The 17470-nt window shown below is 40.0% G+C and overlaps 1 protein-coding gene across 4 annotated transcripts; it reads left to right on the top strand.

Annotated features, from left to right (window-relative positions):
• The first annotated feature begins 1553 nt into the window (after nucleotides 1-1553).
• STK17B (serine/threonine kinase 17b) lies at nucleotides 1554-16983 on the top strand. Of its 4 annotated transcripts, none has more exons than XM_014879493.2 (8): nucleotides 1554-1663; nucleotides 3741-3896; nucleotides 7545-7757; nucleotides 9378-9522; nucleotides 9788-9914; nucleotides 10790-10838; nucleotides 12123-12302; nucleotides 14086-16983. In XM_014879493.2, the coding sequence occupies exons 2-8, from the start codon at nucleotides 3775-3777 to the stop codon at nucleotides 14360-14362; spliced, it is 1113 nt and encodes a 370-aa protein (XP_014734979.2). In that variant the 5' UTR covers nucleotides 1554-1663; nucleotides 3741-3774; the 3' UTR covers nucleotides 14363-16983. The 4 variants fall into 4 exon arrangements, with proteins under 4 accessions (XP_014734979.2, XP_014734978.2, XP_088023930.1 ...); XM_014879492.2 differs by having other exon boundaries at nucleotides 1571-1663; nucleotides 3738-3896; XM_088167804.1 differs by lacking the exon at nucleotides 1554-1663 and adding an exon at nucleotides 4800-4861 and having other exon boundaries at nucleotides 3758-3896.
• The last annotated feature ends 487 nt before the right edge of the window (nucleotides 16984-17470 follow it).

Below are 17470 nucleotides of genomic sequence, written 5' to 3'. Positions count from 1 at the left end.
CAGCTTAATTGTGGGCATCATTTAAATTTACTCTGTGGCTCATTTGGTATGTTTGGAATGCTGCTTGCTTTTCATACTGCACAAAGAACACTTCTCAACAAAACCAATCCTGTCCACATGTTGTTATTTTTATTTGACAGATCATGTTATAATCAAGAAACGGTATGATCTTGAACCTTGCAGAGGTGGTGGAACTCGGTGGGAGAGAGTAAAGATTTTGGACTGCTTTTGTCAAAAATATCCACTGCTCAGAGTGCTAAAAGGCCAGATGGAAGTTCAAGCAAGCAAGAGTTCCTTGTTTTTAGTAGGTACCTCAGTGTGCCAGCTACATGCTGTGACATATTCTAGACTCTCCAAGAATACTTTCTGCTTTCTTATCTCAATTTATGTTACTTTCATCTTAATGCAAACCTTGCTGTGACAGCTTGACCTAGGCACTGCAATAAACACAACAATTATCCATTTCATGGCAGTGCCATGGCACAAACAGAATTAACCCAGTAACGCTAATGGTGCACTGCTGAAATTAAATACACAACTCTTAAACTCTTATGCTACATTACTATTACTGCCTTTATGACAAATCTATTATAAAACGGATGTTTGCAAATTTCTAGCTCGTTGGATTGCTTCAGAGGAAATCAATTTGACAAACAAATTGCAACTATTTTAGAACTCCTTCTAACTTCAACTTATTTCTGAACCATGCTTTAGGCTATTTTGAGTCCTCGGGAGGAGTCTTTGAAACCACAGGTCAGAGTCTTTTAACTTCTTTTTTTTTTCTGGTGGGCTTCTCACGAGGCTCTGAAGACTTGTGTTGCCGCTTGCATGCATGACTAAGAGATTGTCAAACATGCTCCGTGCGAGCCGTGTACTTCTACTGCAGTACTGACAGCGCTCTGTTCCCGGCAGCTGTCGGTGAGAACTGGTTTATCGCTCGGTTTTTAGCTGGACTGGGCCGGTGCTGTGGTCGCTGAGCTTCGCGGCTGCGTCACTCGCACAGCGGCCGCTGGCTCCGCGGCTGCGGCTCTGTCCCCGCCACGTCCCGCACCAGGACGGAGCAGAGGCGCTGCAGACTCGGCTCATGTCCCTGGCTGCCCACCCCGGGGGGATGCACGGGATACCGGGACCTGCCCCGCTGCTCCAGCGCTCGGGGATGCAGCTGACGCACCGAGGAGCCTTCGCTGCGGGGTTTGGCTCGCACACAGCCCTGGGACCGGAACGTGCCATCGGTGCCTTGTGGCCCGAAGCGGCAGCCCCGCGCACCCCGCGAGGTGCAGACGCGAGCGGCCAGGCCCCGCAGCGCCCTGAGCCCCAGGACCCTCAGCTCCTTCAGGGCCCTGAGCCCCAGCACCCTCAGCTCCTTCAGGGCCCTGAGCCCCGGCACCCTCAGCTCCCTCACGGCCGGGCCCCGCAGCGCCCGCCGGCGACACCTGCCGCTGAGGGCTGGGCAGCCGGCAGGGGGCGCTGCCCTCACGGAGGGCGCTCCCACCAATCGCCGGGCCTCTGGGTGCCGAGGCTGGGCGCGGATTGGCTGTTCTGCCGAGTGGGCGGGGCCTGCCGCTCGCGCCGCTGGGGCAGCCGCTCGCACCGGGTTGCGCCTTTCAAACGGCGAGAGACGGCGAGAGAGCGGGAGCGGCGCCGTGAGGGACGGCGGGCGGCGGTGAGTGTGCCCGGCCAGGGGGAGAGCGGAGAGTGTGCTCGCTTAGGAGGAGAGTGGGCAGTGTGTCTGGCCTGAGGGCTGCTGTGGGGTGCTGCTGGCTGGGCGCAGTGGAAGCGCCGCGCTGCCTGCCTGCCCGGTGCCGGTCGCGCCGGCGGTAGCGCGGGGGCTGCCTGTGAGGGGAGTCGGGGCTGTCCCACAGGGATCGGGGCAGTTGGACCTGTCCCGCTGCTGCCCTCCGTGGTCCTTCGGTGCCAAACATCTTCCCGGCCTGGACCAGGACTCGACGTCTTCAGAAAGGTTTGAAGGAGCTGAGTTTTTTCCCCGCTTAAGCTTTCCTAGTTTAGTGGAAAGCCTTTTTTTCCCCATAGCTAGTTGCATTTCATTATCCTGAGTAGATTAAGTGCCTCTTCATGGGTTTCTGCCTGCTATGGATTTGTGTTCTTCTCTATTCTTGATGATTCTGAGCTAAAAAAAGGAGATGTGGTGTCTTACCAGAGAAACAACGTCAAGGCAACGTGAGGCAGAAGTTCTGTACGAATGATGATGTAAAATGAAAGCTTACGTTATAGCTCGATAATGGTAGTAAACTTGTGATAATGGTAAGCTCTTAAACAGTGAGGCCAGTTAGCGAACACAAATGGTTTTCTGCTGAAGTACAGCAGGAGGAAGATACAGTTTAGGAGTTAAAGTTATCGAGTGAACACAGCCCTAAGGAGAGTCACATAAAATTTCAGGCATCAAAATCGTACTCTTAAATGGTAAACTGTCAGATAATTGGGGGAGAAGGAATGCTTGCTGGTTACAGAGTGAGTCAAAGACTTGTCTATTATATTGTATTGTGACCTTTTAATAATTTCTTAAAGGAGCTATTTCCTGCATATCAGATGGTACTTAGAAGTTATTTTTAAGCTGTGCAGTTTGGGCCTTTTTCCTGCTAAATTATGTACAATGGTTTGAATCCAAAATATTTCTAATATGAATATCCATGTTCCATCCCACATGGGAATGTGAACAATGCCGGATGGGTACTGGGTTACATTTGGATCATAACTAGTTCGAGTGCTCCCCCAGAAGTGTCTGGCAGTGCATTTCTCTCATTTAAACTGCAAGTGTGTTTTTGAGAGTTTGCTAACTGTCTCTGAATTATAATTTGCCTTATTTTTTTTTCTTTCACTGATAAAGGTAAACCTGCTCTTTAACTTATAAAGAAGCCATCAATTAATACTTCTGGTATCCTTCAGTAACCTTTTTCTGCCTTGCTTTTGCATTTCACCTGAAGAGATGCTTCAGGCTATAAATGTGACTACCAAACCCCCAGTATTTTTATCTGGTTTGATTTTGTTGGGGTTTTTTTTCACTGTAGTAGAAATGATATAGGTGGGTGTATCTTCATAATGTGCTGTTCTACTGGTTTATTAAGGTAATTTAATCAGGATTACTACATCATTTGATTCTAAATGATCTGAACTTGCAAAGCAGAGGACCTTGTCCATTCATGCTTCTTTCTGACAATTAACTCACTTAAAAAGGAAACTCAGAGGAGCTATGAGTGAGCCTAATAACAAATGTGAATATTCCCACTGGGAAAAGAGCCCCACTTTGTCCTGTTGTTACCTATTCCTGCTGTGTTGCAGTTAACAAACAGTAAATTGTTTCGGTAAATTCCTCCAGGAACAAATATCTGTTAAAAGTGTAAACTTAAAGGAAGTGTGGAACTTGACCAGAATGCAGAGAAGAGTTTCAGAAAGATTAAAAAAAAGGTGCATTTCATTAATGTTTAAGTAGCTATTAGCATTTTTATTAGAGCTAAAGCTTATCCCTAGTATCTTATGGATATGCTCCAGGGAGAAAAAAAACTCCAACTTATCTCGAGTGTTTACATTATTAAATTAGCATGTCTTGATTAGTATGCCTTTCAGGTTTTATTTTTACAGTGATTAAATATGCCGTTTTCAGGCTGCTACTGGGCCAAGTTCTGGCTATTCTAGTTTTATAGCTCTAAACTCACAATATTTGTATACTTTCCTGTGCTGCAACTATGGAATTTCCAAAACTCTTAATTGTTTTGCTTCAGCAGGTGATTGGTAGAAGAGCAAGACCTCCTCTTGACAATGTCAAGGAGAAAGCTGGAGAATAAAAGCCTTTCTGGCTTGTTGGCCACATCTCTGCACACACCAATCAAGACAGATAACTTCCACAATTTTTATATGCTGGAATCAAAAGAGCTAGGAAGGTAAGATTATTCCTGTTTATTTTATTTGAGAAAGAGGAATTTCTGCTGCAAGAAAATTCTCTGTACAACCAGACAAACTTTTATGGTAGTAGATGGAGAATGAAGTATGCCCCTTCTTTGCATCACAGTGGGTTCCCTAGGGACCAGGAAAAGGGTCAGTGAGGCATAAGTTGCCAGCCTTTTCCATGTCAGAGAGATCTGGAGGGTTTTTCATAGGCATGCAGATTTGGGATTACCTTCCTTTCCCTGCCTAGTCCACATAGATTCCGGGTGCATGGCCTAAACAAGAGATGACATGGGGTGATACTGTAAGACAACCAGTGAGGATTTTGGGCTGGTTGTCCCAGGTGTTTGGGTGAGTTTTCTGAGGTCCAGAAAACAAAGACCATTTCTCTCCCCTTCCCAACCTCAAGCAGTTAGACTGAGTTTCAAACAAGCTGCTGTTTCAGAGCAGTTTTGCAGCTTGCTTCTCTTGCTCTTATTTGCAACAGTAAAATAGGAAATAAAACAACAAAGCGCCCAAAAACCTTGGTATTTATGGCACTGTTTCAGACATACAAGTGAATGTGTGTTTTGAAATTGCTGGGTTAATTCATACCCTGAACGTACTCAGTGAATGGGGTGCAAAGCCATGCAAACATCGTTCTGTGATGGTGTTTCCAAGCTCCTTGAACAGAAGTGTCAGTCCCACAGCTGTGCCTTGCTCTGCTGCATAAGGATCCTTTGCACCTGCAGCTCGTTTTGTTAGCAGAGATGCTCTTCTGCATGTGGTTTGTGAGCTTTTCAGCCTTCACTGTTCACTTGTTTTTTTTTCTATTTTTCTAGCATGTGCTTTATCTGGTACACTTTTATAGGAGTGCACGTTGCAGCCCATAACTTTCTTCTTTTCTTAACTTTTGTCAGCTCTGCTTTTGAATTCTAAGCTCTACAGAAGCAATTTATATGCAGCACCCTCTAGAACTCAGGTATTGTTCCAACGCTGGATTTTCAGACTCTGGATACTTGTGAGATGATGTCTAAAGCAAATAAAAATGTAATTTTGTGTGAATTCCAGAACAGAGTTTTAAATTTTTTTCTGTGCATGCAAAACCAGGCATTACAAAATAAATGCCAAAATGCAAAGAAAACTGAAGCAGGACTTTGCTTTACAAATATATTTGTGATTTCTCCTGGCCTGACTACATGTGTATTTTTTCATGTTTTTAAGTATATAATGCTTTTTAAATGATGTCAAATCCATCTTTTCTTTGTAACCTCTCTAAAGGATTCAATATGCTTTAATTTTCACTTGCAATTTTCTTTTTCATGTTGAGATTATGTAGTAAATAGTTCTCTTGTTCTCTGCTTAAGCTTCCCAAGCCCTGTTTCTTTCTCCCACACCCTTATCTGTTGGGTCCTTTGGTATTTAAGACACTGACTCACGAAGCTGGCAGGTTAGGTTCTGTTTAGTGGCTTAAGTAGTTCTGTCCCTGGTGTGTGCGGGGCTTGGCTTCTTTTGAAGTTAGTTAAATTTCTGTGGTTTCTGAGCTGAGATATGAAAACATCCTGAAATCAGTTTTTCTTGTAGAGCTGGGCTGTGAAGGGGGCTGGTTACACAGGCAGGGAGTGGGAACTGCTCCGCTTGCGTCAGTGCAGCACTTCCGAGCTGACTTCTTCTGTGTTTCTGCAGCAATTTCCACAGCTCTCAAACACTCTCTTGTCTTGTTTTTGGCTTTAATTTTTGCCTTAATTGGCACTAATAAACAAGTGGAAATTCTTACATCTCAAATCTGGAGATATCACCGAGCCTTCAAAGTTCTTAAACCCACAGCAAGCAGAAAGAAGATGTGCCAAAACTACTGGGGAAGATCTTGCTGTTCTCATGAAACTAAACTGGTTCCCCTTTTGTTGATTTTAGAGACACTTTCATGGCTGGCAGGGCTGATGTGATGCTAAAAAGAGAATGTGAGCTGGAGGGGGGAGTGTTTTCAACTTGCATGTGTTATGAAATTGAGCGCAGTAACTTCAAATGCTCTGCAATACTAAGCTGGGTTAACAGTTGGGAAAGAACGTGGCTGTTTCAGGCTTACAAATAGTTGCTAAGGTAAAGAGTGTGCATGTGTCAGACTAAATAACTTTCACCTCTAAAAGTTTAGTGCTTTCAAAAAAGGATAGAGAAAATCTGCGACTAATTGATGTTGAAATAAATGATAACAGAAGGCCTGTTTTGTTGAATTTGTTTTTAAGTTATAGCAGTATGATTCAAAGTAATCTTTAAATATTTAATAATTTAGGCACTTTTGTACAGTTATTTGCAAATGAAAATTTATTTTTTTGCATGAGGTGCTCATTCCTGTTTTGATTAAACACTGAAGTTTAGATTTTTTTCAAAAAATACTTTTTTAAAAGTTTTTTGTTGTTGTTGTTTTTAAGAAATGGTCCTTTTAAGCACTGGCATTTTTGCACCAGAAAAAAGGCAAAGCCTGCAAGGCAATGTGGTATTTTCTACTAAAGAAGCTAATTCAGTTTAAAGAACACAGCTCAGAGAGCTTGTTCTGAGCTGTTTCATTATGTTTGTTCTTAGTGTGCTGTGGTAACAAAAAATAGAGGTAGGCAGGCTTTTTTTTTAAGAGATAAATGTAGATTGTGCACTTGGTACATAGCCTGATACTGTTTTTAGAACTTTACTCAGTTTATTGCAGCCTTTCAAGTTGTTTTTTTGTAAATAAGGTTTCTTGTACCATTTGAAAGCACTTTGCATGAATGCAACCAGGCGTTTCTGGGAATGCAATATAGTGGCTATAAAATTGTTTTTTTTCAGGAGCTTATAACTTGGCTTAAAAAACTGCAATTTTTTCCTCCTAATTTTTTTAAAGATCAGCTTGGTGTTTTAGCTACAGTACGTGGTTTTCTTCTAAGAACATTTCTTTGCCAAATTATGCTTTTGTTTCCATACCTAAACAGTTGACTAGGAAATAAAGCAACACACTTTGTCTAACTGTAATTGAGGAAGAGAATGCTAAGTGGTGGGTGCTTTTCTATTAAGATGTTTTGAAACATTTTGCAGATACCTGGGATTTTTGTAGCAGTACTACATGGTTTGTGGAAGGAAATTCTCTTTATGACTAAATTTTTTTCACTGAAAGCCTCCTGCCCCACCCATGCATTTAAATGTGCTTTATTTTTCCTGTTCATTCTCTGCATTTCACAGGGGTTTGCTTTGTTTATTATTGTCCTGTAGGTGTTGTAATGAGATTGAGGTTTTTTTAATATCTTGCCAAGCTGAACAGAGCTCTGGGCAGCCTGGTAAGTCCTCAGGGCCAGCCCTGCTTTAAGCAGGAGGTTTTTAGAGACCTCCAGAAGTCCTTTCCAACTGAATTATTTTGTGAAGTGAGAATGTCCCTGTAACCTGATACTCTGATTTAATGTTTAGCTATGCTGTATAAAGGGAATTTTACTGGGTCTCACCACAGCTTCATCTAGCTTAGTATCCTTCCACAGTGCCTGCCAGTGAATGTTCAGGAAACCAGTGTAAGAGCAGGCCAAGCATGGCATTTCCCAATATATTTTTTGTTTGTTTCCAATTATTTGCTATGTCTTCTTATTTCTAATGTTAATTTATGCACTTTTGATTTCCTGCATCTCAATGTTTTCCCTTTTATTTTATAGAGGAAGATGTGCTGTGGTTAGAAAATGTGTAGCTAAATCGACAGGCCAAGAGTATGCAGCTAAATTTTTAAAGAAAAGAAGAAGAGGTCAAGACTGCAAAGCAGAGATTCTGCATGAAATTGCTGTCCTTGAATTAATGAAATCCAATCCTCGCATAGTAAATCTGCATGAAGTCTATGAAACAGCAAATGAAATCATCTTAGTGTTGGAATAGTAAGTATGCCTTCATCACGTGCTCCATGTTTGTTTGGAAAAAATCTTTCAATATATTAATTTTTTTGCATGAGTTGCCTGAATACCCAGAAGAATTGCAACAGTAGCCTGTATACATTATTTTAATATTTCATTATAATATGCTTTGTATTTTTTCCTTTAAGGATGGTTCAGGCAAGCTGACTGGAAATAATGTTCTTGGAATACCATAGAAGTGCTTTGATGCAACTTAAATCACACAAAAAAGTCACTGATACCAAGTACACAGATTTCAAAGAGGTTGAGCACAGCCATGCTTGTAAACTTCAAGTTAGCAGTTGACATTTTTTGGTGACTGAAGACTTAGAGTTACTTTGTTTTGAGCTCCTCAATTTAGTGGTTTTGTTGTTTTAAAACTGACTTTTGGGCAGTTTCGTAAAAAATTCCCGTATTTTTTACACATGTCCCCAGAGCATTTTATTAGCTCTGAAAAATAAGTTTAATTTGGGAATTCAATTTGCATTATCTATCATATTTATTGTATGTGTAAATTTTTGTGTGGAATGTAAGGAACAAAAATATAGCCTATGACATTAATTTTTTCTAAGCTTTAAGTTTCACGTACAAAGTATTTGAAGTACTGTTAATAGCGGTCTCTGTACACCATGATCTTTTCTTGGGAAAATTTGAAGGATTTTAGCTAGATTTTATCTTAATAAGCTTTTTTTCCCCCATGTAACTAGATAACCCCTCATTATTTGTTCTAAGGTGTTTTTTGCAAATCCTTTTCTGCAGAGCTTTCAGCTCTTTGCCCACCCATCCAGACCATAATGTAACTTGAGTGCAGGAACACTGTGGGAGCCAGTGCTGAAAACCTTGGGAGAGTTGAAATTCATGGCATCCTCTGCCTTCCCCTCGTGTCCATGTTGCCATGAAGTCACCTAGGGGAGGCATTACTGACACCTCACATAAGCTCAGGCGGTTTGTGGCTGTGTTCATTGGTTTTGTCCATTATCTGACTTTTTAATGGAGTCTTATTTTGTTAGCAATGAGGTTTAGGCTCAGTGAGCTGTAGTTTTGAGGAAGCCCTTCATCCCTGAGAGGGTGACTTGAGGCACTCGGAGCAGGCTGAGTAATGATCTCAAACCCAGCCTGAAAGGAGACAGCTGACACTGCAGCCAAGTGTAGGAATAACTCATAAACCACAGGAACACAGATATTTCCATGTGCTGTATGCTGCTCTGAATTATTTATGAACTGGTCTCATGGAAGAAATTTTAGATTTGACTTGAAAAGAAAGGCTTCTTTGATTAGGGACTCATGATAGAACTCGACTTCTGGAAGGCATCTTCTTGCTTGAGGGGACCAGAGCATTATGAGGTTACCAGTCAAAGTGCTTTTTGCTGCCTCAATTGCTGTTTCAGGCTGTAAGGGAAAAAAAGCATCATCAGATTTTTTTTTCCCCTTTTCTAAGTGTTTATATAAAAGTGTTTTTGTGTAAATATGTATAAAAATATATATTCCCATCCTCTCTGATATTACAGATATATGTTAGATAAACATGTGCTATTGAAAACATTTTTCCTCACTTAAGTTTCAAAATTTAGACTTAATACATAGGTGTTCTTGAATGTGTTTCAGTGCTGCTGGAGGAGAAATATTTGACTTGTGTGTCCCAGATCTGGATGACAGAATTGGTGAAAGGGATATTGTAAGGCTTATAAGGCAAATACTTGAAGGACTTTGCTGCCTGCACGAGAACAATATTGTTCATCTTGATTTAAAGGTGAGGCTGCAGCAGGCTCTGTTTTAGCATTTTATCTTCAATTTATTATATTCATCGAAGCAATTTGTTAAATACATAAAAAAGATGAGGAGAAAAAGGAGATTAAGTGATACTAAATTGAGATTAAAAGGATAGAGATTAAATATTTTTAAATAGCATTTTGCAATAAGTATTGTATAATAGAAGCTGAAGTGTCATTTAGTACACTGGGCATTTTTTTCAGATTGTATTTTATTAATTAGGAATGCAATATTTTCTATTCTAGCCTCAAAATATTTTGCTGAGCAGCATCAATCCTCTTGGTGATGTAAAAATTGTAGATTTTGGGATGTCCCGGAAGCTTGAGAATCGCAATGAACTGCGGCACATCATGGGAACAACAGAGTATCTCGGTATGGAGGGGCTGCTTCACAACATCTCCTGTGGGCTTTTGAGAAAACAGGAGCAGTTCATGTAGCACACTTAGCAATTTACATGATGATAAAGAATGTCACAGGACGAGGCAACATGTTTCGAGCTGCTCTTTTTTAAGAGCAGGCAACAAATATTTGCACCATAAAATCCCAATTTATATCCATAAGTGCACCTCTCAGTTTTATACTGTAGTATTTGCTGCCATACAGGCTGTTAAATTGTTCTGATTAGAACTGAAATACAGCATTAGTATGCACAAAGAAATGTTCTTTGAATTAATGTAACATCTTTAATGTTATTCGATATGATGATTTAATGAGATTAAAATACTCCTTGGAAAGGGAAAGATAGCTGTTAACACTTGGCCCTCTCTGAGGGACAAGTTTCCTTCATGATTTGCCAACACTCAATGTTAAGAGCACTTTATTCTGTAGTGAATAACTTGCTACCTAGCCTATGCTAACAGCCATTGTTGCTAAAATTGGCTTGGTCATCTTATTTGGCAGTTTTAACATGCTGAAGGCTTTATTCAGTCCCCTTAAAAAGCTGTATAATTCAAAATCTCTTAGAAGAAATATTTATGTGCATGCATCTGAAGAGAACACATCTTGAAACTTGGATAAAGTTCAGGCCATGCAGTGCCACTTCGGTGTGAACTGAGTAAACATCCGTGTCTAGGCAAACGGAAATAAATTTTTGCCACCCTTGTGGCTTGGAAATAATAAACCTAATTATTGAAACTACATGTTGAGTCTCATAATGACGGTTGGCAAAAGAATGCCAGAAATGTAGTGTATGATTCAAGACCATTTGAATAAGATATTTATTAAAGCATTTTTCTTCATCTCTTTAGCTCCAGAAATCTTGAACTATGATCCTATTACCACAGCTACAGACATGTGGTAGGTTTTTATCTTTGTTTTACTGAGGTTTGGTGGAGCCCCTTAACAATCTAAGGCCCTGATGAAGTTTCATCTGGCTTCCAAGAATCCCCTTCTGTTGGTGGGATGGCTGAAAGAGGGAGGGAGGGAGGGAGGGAGGGGAAGAAACCCTCAGGATGTAACTCAGGGCTTACAGGAGTTATGGATCTGTTGCACACTTAATGGGGAATGCAGCCTGTGAAGAAAGGATGTTTGTTCTGAGGGAATAACAACAGTGGCTGGATAACATACTTTAGGTATTACATACTCCTGGTGACGTGATTCGGATATTAGCTACTCTAGGACACTTCCCTCCCCATTTTTACATTGTTAAATAATTTTCTATACAAATTGTAAGAAGGATGTAAACTTCCTACTTCTTATTTTTAGAGAAGTATCTGCAGAATGAATCATAAAAAAATGACACATACCTTGAACTTTTTTGTGGCTTTTAAACTTAATGAGCTATGTTAAAGATTAGCTTTGAAATGTTTCCTTAAAATCTTCAGCATCTTAATTAATATTCATTGTTAAAAGTTGCTGATTACTCCTTTGAAATCCTTAACTTGTAATAGTAACTAAATCTGTTCAAGAACGTTTTTAATCATGTATTATTTGCCTGCTTTTGTGAGGAGACATAATTGATGCTCTGCTCACAATGACAAACCCAGCAGCTGCATGTTTCCACACTGTAATGAGTACTAAATCCTGATCTATCAGATCACAAAAATTGTTTTATTATGCATCAAGAAACCATCTTAAGTTTTATAATAGATTGCATGATCTGTGGTGCTCATGTTCATGTTCTTGGGAGAAACATCTCAGCTAGAAGAGATGGTAACACAACTCAGATTGATTAAAAGTCTTTGCTGTGTCATCCAGAACTGCAATGATTGATGGATTTTATTTGCATGCAGATAAGAAAGTCTGTCTTTTTTGCAGCTCTATAATCCAGAATTTCCAAGCCCAAGAGTGGGCAGTGTAAAAGAGGTATTTCCTTTTCCTAACAATCTCAGTAGGAAGAAAAGGGTATATTGAAATTAAACAGTTTTCAAAAATCCCTTCATTGAGATATTTATACACATACCATTCCTTGTGTGTGTATGTGCAGTCCTGCTTGAATCACATGAGGTGTAACATGTTTGCTGGAATTCTGAGTGTGGAATTCTGAGTGTGTCAGGAGGTTTGATCTGCAGCACAGTAAATATATGCAAGATGTATTGTTTAGATTCTTTAGTAGGTTTACACGTTGTGTTCTTACCTCAGGAACATCGGTGTCATCTCGTACATGCTACTGACACAAGAATCTCCATTCGTGGGAGCTGATACTCAAGAAACTTACCTTAATATATCTCAAGTTAACGTGGATTATTCGGAAGAAACATTTTCATCGGTTTCACAGCCTGCAAAAGACTTCATTCAAAAACTTCTCATAAAAAATCCAGAGTAAGTAACAAACTCTTCCAGGTAAGAATCCTAAATTTGTGGAGCAGCTAGAAAAAGTGAATGTTAATTTATGTACTTAATGTCACTGATAAGATCAGTTGGATATTTCACAATGCATTGGTATTTTCAACTGGATATTTAAAAGTGCAAGTTTGTGTTCTTCCATAATGTGTGAGAAGAATCTTGGATTCAATGTCTGGCAAAAATTGTTAGATATTATTTTTACTATTTTTACAGATAATGTTATTATTATTCAAGCTTGTTCTTTGAGGTTTTTTTGTTTGAGTTGCTTTATATTTTCATTGAGATGACAGATTTTCAACAAATTTTAGTAAAGTATACTCTAGAAAGGTCACATTCCTTTCTGTAATTATTGTAGTTTGGAAAGGCAATGCAACCTCTTTGCAGTGCTTTCTTGTTTCCTGACTTAACCTTTATCTTTTTACTTAAATACATCTCTTTTTCTATATTTCTATTTGGCAGTGTTTTGCCTTGTTCAGTCTTCTAAAATGTAAAAGTGAAAATTGTAAGGCACACTCCCTTAACTCTGCATTCTTTGGGAGTTCAGACTCTGATCAAGACGTTACAAAGTAGCTGCACTTTGAGAAGTGAGCTGGCCAGGAGTTATTGATTGCAGTGCTAGATATTGTCACTTGTGGTGAGACAGTAATCCTTGTCATCTTCAGAGAGCCTCCAGCAGGCAGGGGTGACCCTGCCTGGCTGAGAGAGGCTCTTGGATAGGAGGAGAGATGGGAGGTGACTCCTGGGAAGTGGCTGCCATGAGGCAATAAGGGCTCCATATAAAGTCAGGTCTGAAGAGTCCTTCCTGTCTAAACAGCTCACATACGTGGTTTGTCAGGGACTGAAATAATTCACAAAACCCCAGTATGGTGAGGAAATCTTGTCTTTCATGGTTGTGGAGCACCTAGAAAAAGGAATCAATGATGAAGAACCTGCTTTGATAACTCTTAGTGTTGACCTGTGGGATATTTGACATTCTGTCACAATTAGTGCTCACTTTCTCCTGGGCATCTCAAGAGTCTTCATCCTGAATAAGATGTCTTTTTTTTTTTTTTCCATTTGATGACTCTACCTTCTTGAATTTTAATAGGAAAAATCTATTCTCAGAGTCATGTCTATAAAGTTACACTTTTCTGACTGAAAAATAGTCTTGTTTTCTGGTGGAGCTGGGGACAGGTAGTGGGCTCTGTTGCCTTGGAGTCAGTTTTCTGGCAAAGTCCTGTGGAAGTTAACAATGCAGAGCACAATTAAAACTTGAACTAGCACTGTACTATGTTATCCAGAGGAGCAGTTAAGTCTGGTTTGTTTGGTAGGATCTACATTTTGAAAGGGTTTATGTCAAATGAATTGCAAGAGTAAAACACTAGAAAATGTCAGAGCTGATGACATCCTGTTGACTTGGCTATTCTTGAAAGCATAATAACTAAATATTCATGAGCCTCACTATTCATGGTCTGTATAAAACATGACTTTAAAAGCAAAAGCAAGTACCCATTTATGTGTACCATGTTGAAAACATTCCCAGGGACCGTGTTCCTTGTTTTGTTGAAAGCTTACTGGCTTTAAGGTAAACCAGCCACTAAATTTAGATGCGTGTAGCCAATACTTAACTGTGTTTTGTAGCAGCTGAGGTAGGGGTAAAAACACACCAATACTGACTTTTCATTGTCAATTTTGTTTAGGATTTTTAGCATCAGAGTTATTTTGGTTTTTTTGTCTTGGTGAAACTAACTTGGGCACCTTTCCCTTTCCCCTCCATAAGGGACAGGCCCACTGCAGCAGACTGTCTCTCCCATTCGTGGTTGCAGCAAGGGGAGCTCACGCTCCTGTGCAGCCCTGAAGAAATCTGCTGCTCCTCTCAGCTGCCAGGACACACAGGCAAGTGCTCAGAAGAGCGAAGTGCAAAGCCCAGCTGCAATGGCAGTGACAAGGAGGACAAGGAGAACATTCCAGAGGACAGCAGCACGCTCTCCAAACGCTTCCGCTTTGACGATTCGTTGCAGTATCCCCAAGACTTCATGACAGACTTTGTGTGCTAATGTGTCATACAGACTTTCCATGAAATTAATTCAACATAATCTGTTCCAGTGGTGAAAAAAGGGTTCTGGCTTGCCAGTTCGTGCAAATCATTGGCATACTGGAAATGCACTTTGATTCTTTTATGCTGGTGCCTCCTTTTCTATCCATTGCTGGCAGTGGATTTAACTCCTGAGGAATTGGAGTTGTTGCGCCAATAAAATGAATTATTTTTTTTAAGAAGATATAATTAAATATTTTTGCACTTTTCAAGTTCTAGTCAAAAGATGATGCTAGAGTGAACAAACTGAAACCTGCAAATGAGTTTAAACATAGCCTTTGCCAAACAGTAGTTGAACACATGCATGCTTTTAGGACTACCCATAGTAAGAAACAGGGAAGGGAAGCAGGGAAGCTGAATCCTGCTGGTTTTCTGAAGTTGTTTGCTACCATTTTCAACACTTTAAATAGAGGCTAAATTTTGTATGTTTTGGGACTATGGTACATCTGTTGGGGCCATTTGGAAACCTGTTTTCCCTCTAGGATCACTAGTAGTTCTACCTTATAGGTCTGGTCCACTTGGGCATTATTATGCATATCCTGTGTAGTTATGCTGTGTTGGATCTCTGCAACACTTGGCATAGAAAACAAGTAGATTGTCAGTCCTTGGGCTTGTGGTCCTTGGATTCTTACCATAAATTACATTTGAAGATGAGGTTCCTATGCTGATGAGAATATTTGAACTTGGTGGTTTGCTTTTATCAAACCTCTGAAATAGTATAATCTACCTGTATTGATTTTTCTCTTATCTTAAAAAAAAAAACAAAAACAAAAAAAACCCACAAAAACAAGCCACAAAACAGAAAGCCTCTAGGTAAAAGTTGTAGAACTGAGAAAACTGAAAATAACCATTTTTGCAGTGAATTGCAGTGAATTGCAGTGAAACTGCAATTAACAACTTTTCTCTGTTCCCCTCTAAGTAGTAGTGCATCTTGCTGTCAATTACTGTTGCCCTTAATTGCTCAGCTTTGTGCCTGCTCTGAGAAATGGACTGCAGTGTGTTGGTATTTAAAGACAAAGAACCTAATTATTGTTTTAAGCCTTTAAAATTGGTTTAGTTCGTGGTATTTTTTAAAGTTCTGTGCCTTCCACTTGTTTCTGGCTCTGAGGTAATAATGCCTGTGTCAAGTTTTGTCTTAGAGCAAATGCCAGCTGTGCCTTAACAGCCTGAAACTGATGTTCATAAAATAAGCCCTTTAATCATAACAGAGGCTGGGAGCCTTTTTGGGCAGTGAATTTATTAAAACTCTTACAGATATTTTGAAAGTAAATGCCATTTTAAAATATTTTGGGATTTTCCAGTCCTCAAAGCTTAAATTTTATTGTCTTTGAATTGGAATTGTTTTCTGTAATAAAATACCACAATCTGATAATCTTTTTTAAATGTGCCTGTGGATTTTTCAGTAGTTGTGCAGTTTGGCATTTTGGAATATGATTGAGAGGTGAACCTGATGAGTGGTAAAAGGTTGTGTTTTTTCTTTCTTCACACCAGGACAGAGCAGGTTTTTCCCAAACAGGTTTCAGTATAAGGTGTCACCATAATGCATGGGTGGATTCAGGGCTGTTGTCTTGGTTTGGGGGGATGCTCACATGGACAAGTGAAAAGCAGACTGAGGTGTAAGGCATGTCAAATTTTTCAGCTTGTGGTTGTCAGAAGTTCTCCAAAACTTAATTCCATGTGAAATGAAGTAACAGGTTTGTTCAGCAGAGACCAAGCTCTGATAGCTGGGTGTGAGTGAACCACACCAGATCTCTGTGTATTAATTCTCATGGAGCTTTTTTCAGTGGTACTGATAGTATATGTAGTTACGGGATTACTTTGCAGAAGGCAGCTGTTGGATTGTGCTCAGGTACTTTACACTTTTTACTATTCAAAATCCTTGGCTTTTCCCAGTTGGAGTCTTACCTGACCTTTTGATTTTTTTTCCACCATCATGGACTCCAGTTTGAACTGGGTAAGGTAAAAACACAGATTATTCGATACATATGTAGAAGTTAAAGTTCACTTAAGATAAAGGAGAAAATGCCAAAAAGCTGTGTAGATAAAGGTAAAAAAGAATGTTTAAAAAAATGGTTGTAACTTAAAATTCTGCCAAAATACTCCTGAATGGAAATTACAACTATCTTTTAGCATCTGGAAAATAAATCTGATAGCATATGCCAGCACTTTATGAAAAAGCTGTTATTCCTTAGGATTTTATCACAGTATCTGATGTTTACATTTCTTACTACTTTAGAGCTAACTTATCTTTAAATAATTGAACATTGGTTTTATCCAAAGAATTTAAGTTTTGAATACTTTATTTGTATTTTATATATACTTAAAATATACCTTGAATCAGACTTTGTTTGGGTAAGTGCATTGGATTTATTTTAAAATATTGTTGTACAAATTAACTCCAATTGAATGTAAATCCCTACATTGTAGGCAACTGTTAGTCTGTTTTGCTTCCTGCCATATTTCTGGGACTTTCCAAGTGTGCAGGAATGTTGAGTAACGTTTTCAGATGACTGAAGTCATACTTCTATGCAGTTCATGACATTTTTATATTAAAGAAAAATAAACTTTGCCATTTTTTCAGAACTTTGATGCTTTTGTTTATTCACAGAATCAGAGACTGGTTGAGGTTGGGAGGGACCTCTGGAAGTCATGTTGTCCAAACACCCTGCTCCTGCCATCCCATCTAGGCCTTGCTGGCCAGAATGATGTCCAGGTGGCTTTGGATCTCCAAGGAAGGACACTGTCTCCCCAGGCCGCCTGCTGCAGTTCTCAGTCAGCCTCACAGTAAAAGTATGTTCTTGTGCTCAGATGGAACCTGCCGTGTTCCAGTGTGTGCCACTCCCTCCTGTCCTGTCACTGCCCATCCCTGACAAGAGCCTGGCTCCATCTTCTTTGCTCCCCCCCCTTCAGATGATAAGATTCAGTTGATAAGAGTCTCCCTGAGCTGTCTTCTGGCTAAGCAATCCCTGCTGCCTCATCCTTTCCTTGTAAGAGAGGTGCTGCAGTCCCTGAACCCCTTGGTGGCCTTTAGCTGGACTCGCAGCTATGTCTGTGTGCCTCACTCTGGGCA

This window comes from Sturnus vulgaris, chromosome 7 (assembly GCF_052056855.1).
Source record: "Sturnus vulgaris isolate bStuVul1 chromosome 7, bStuVul1.hap1, whole genome shotgun sequence".
Classification (NCBI taxonomy): domain Eukaryota; kingdom Metazoa; phylum Chordata; class Aves; order Passeriformes; family Sturnidae; genus Sturnus; species Sturnus vulgaris.
The sequence above is the reverse complement of the archived record's forward strand: the minus strand, read 5'-3'. Positions and strand labels throughout refer to the sequence as shown.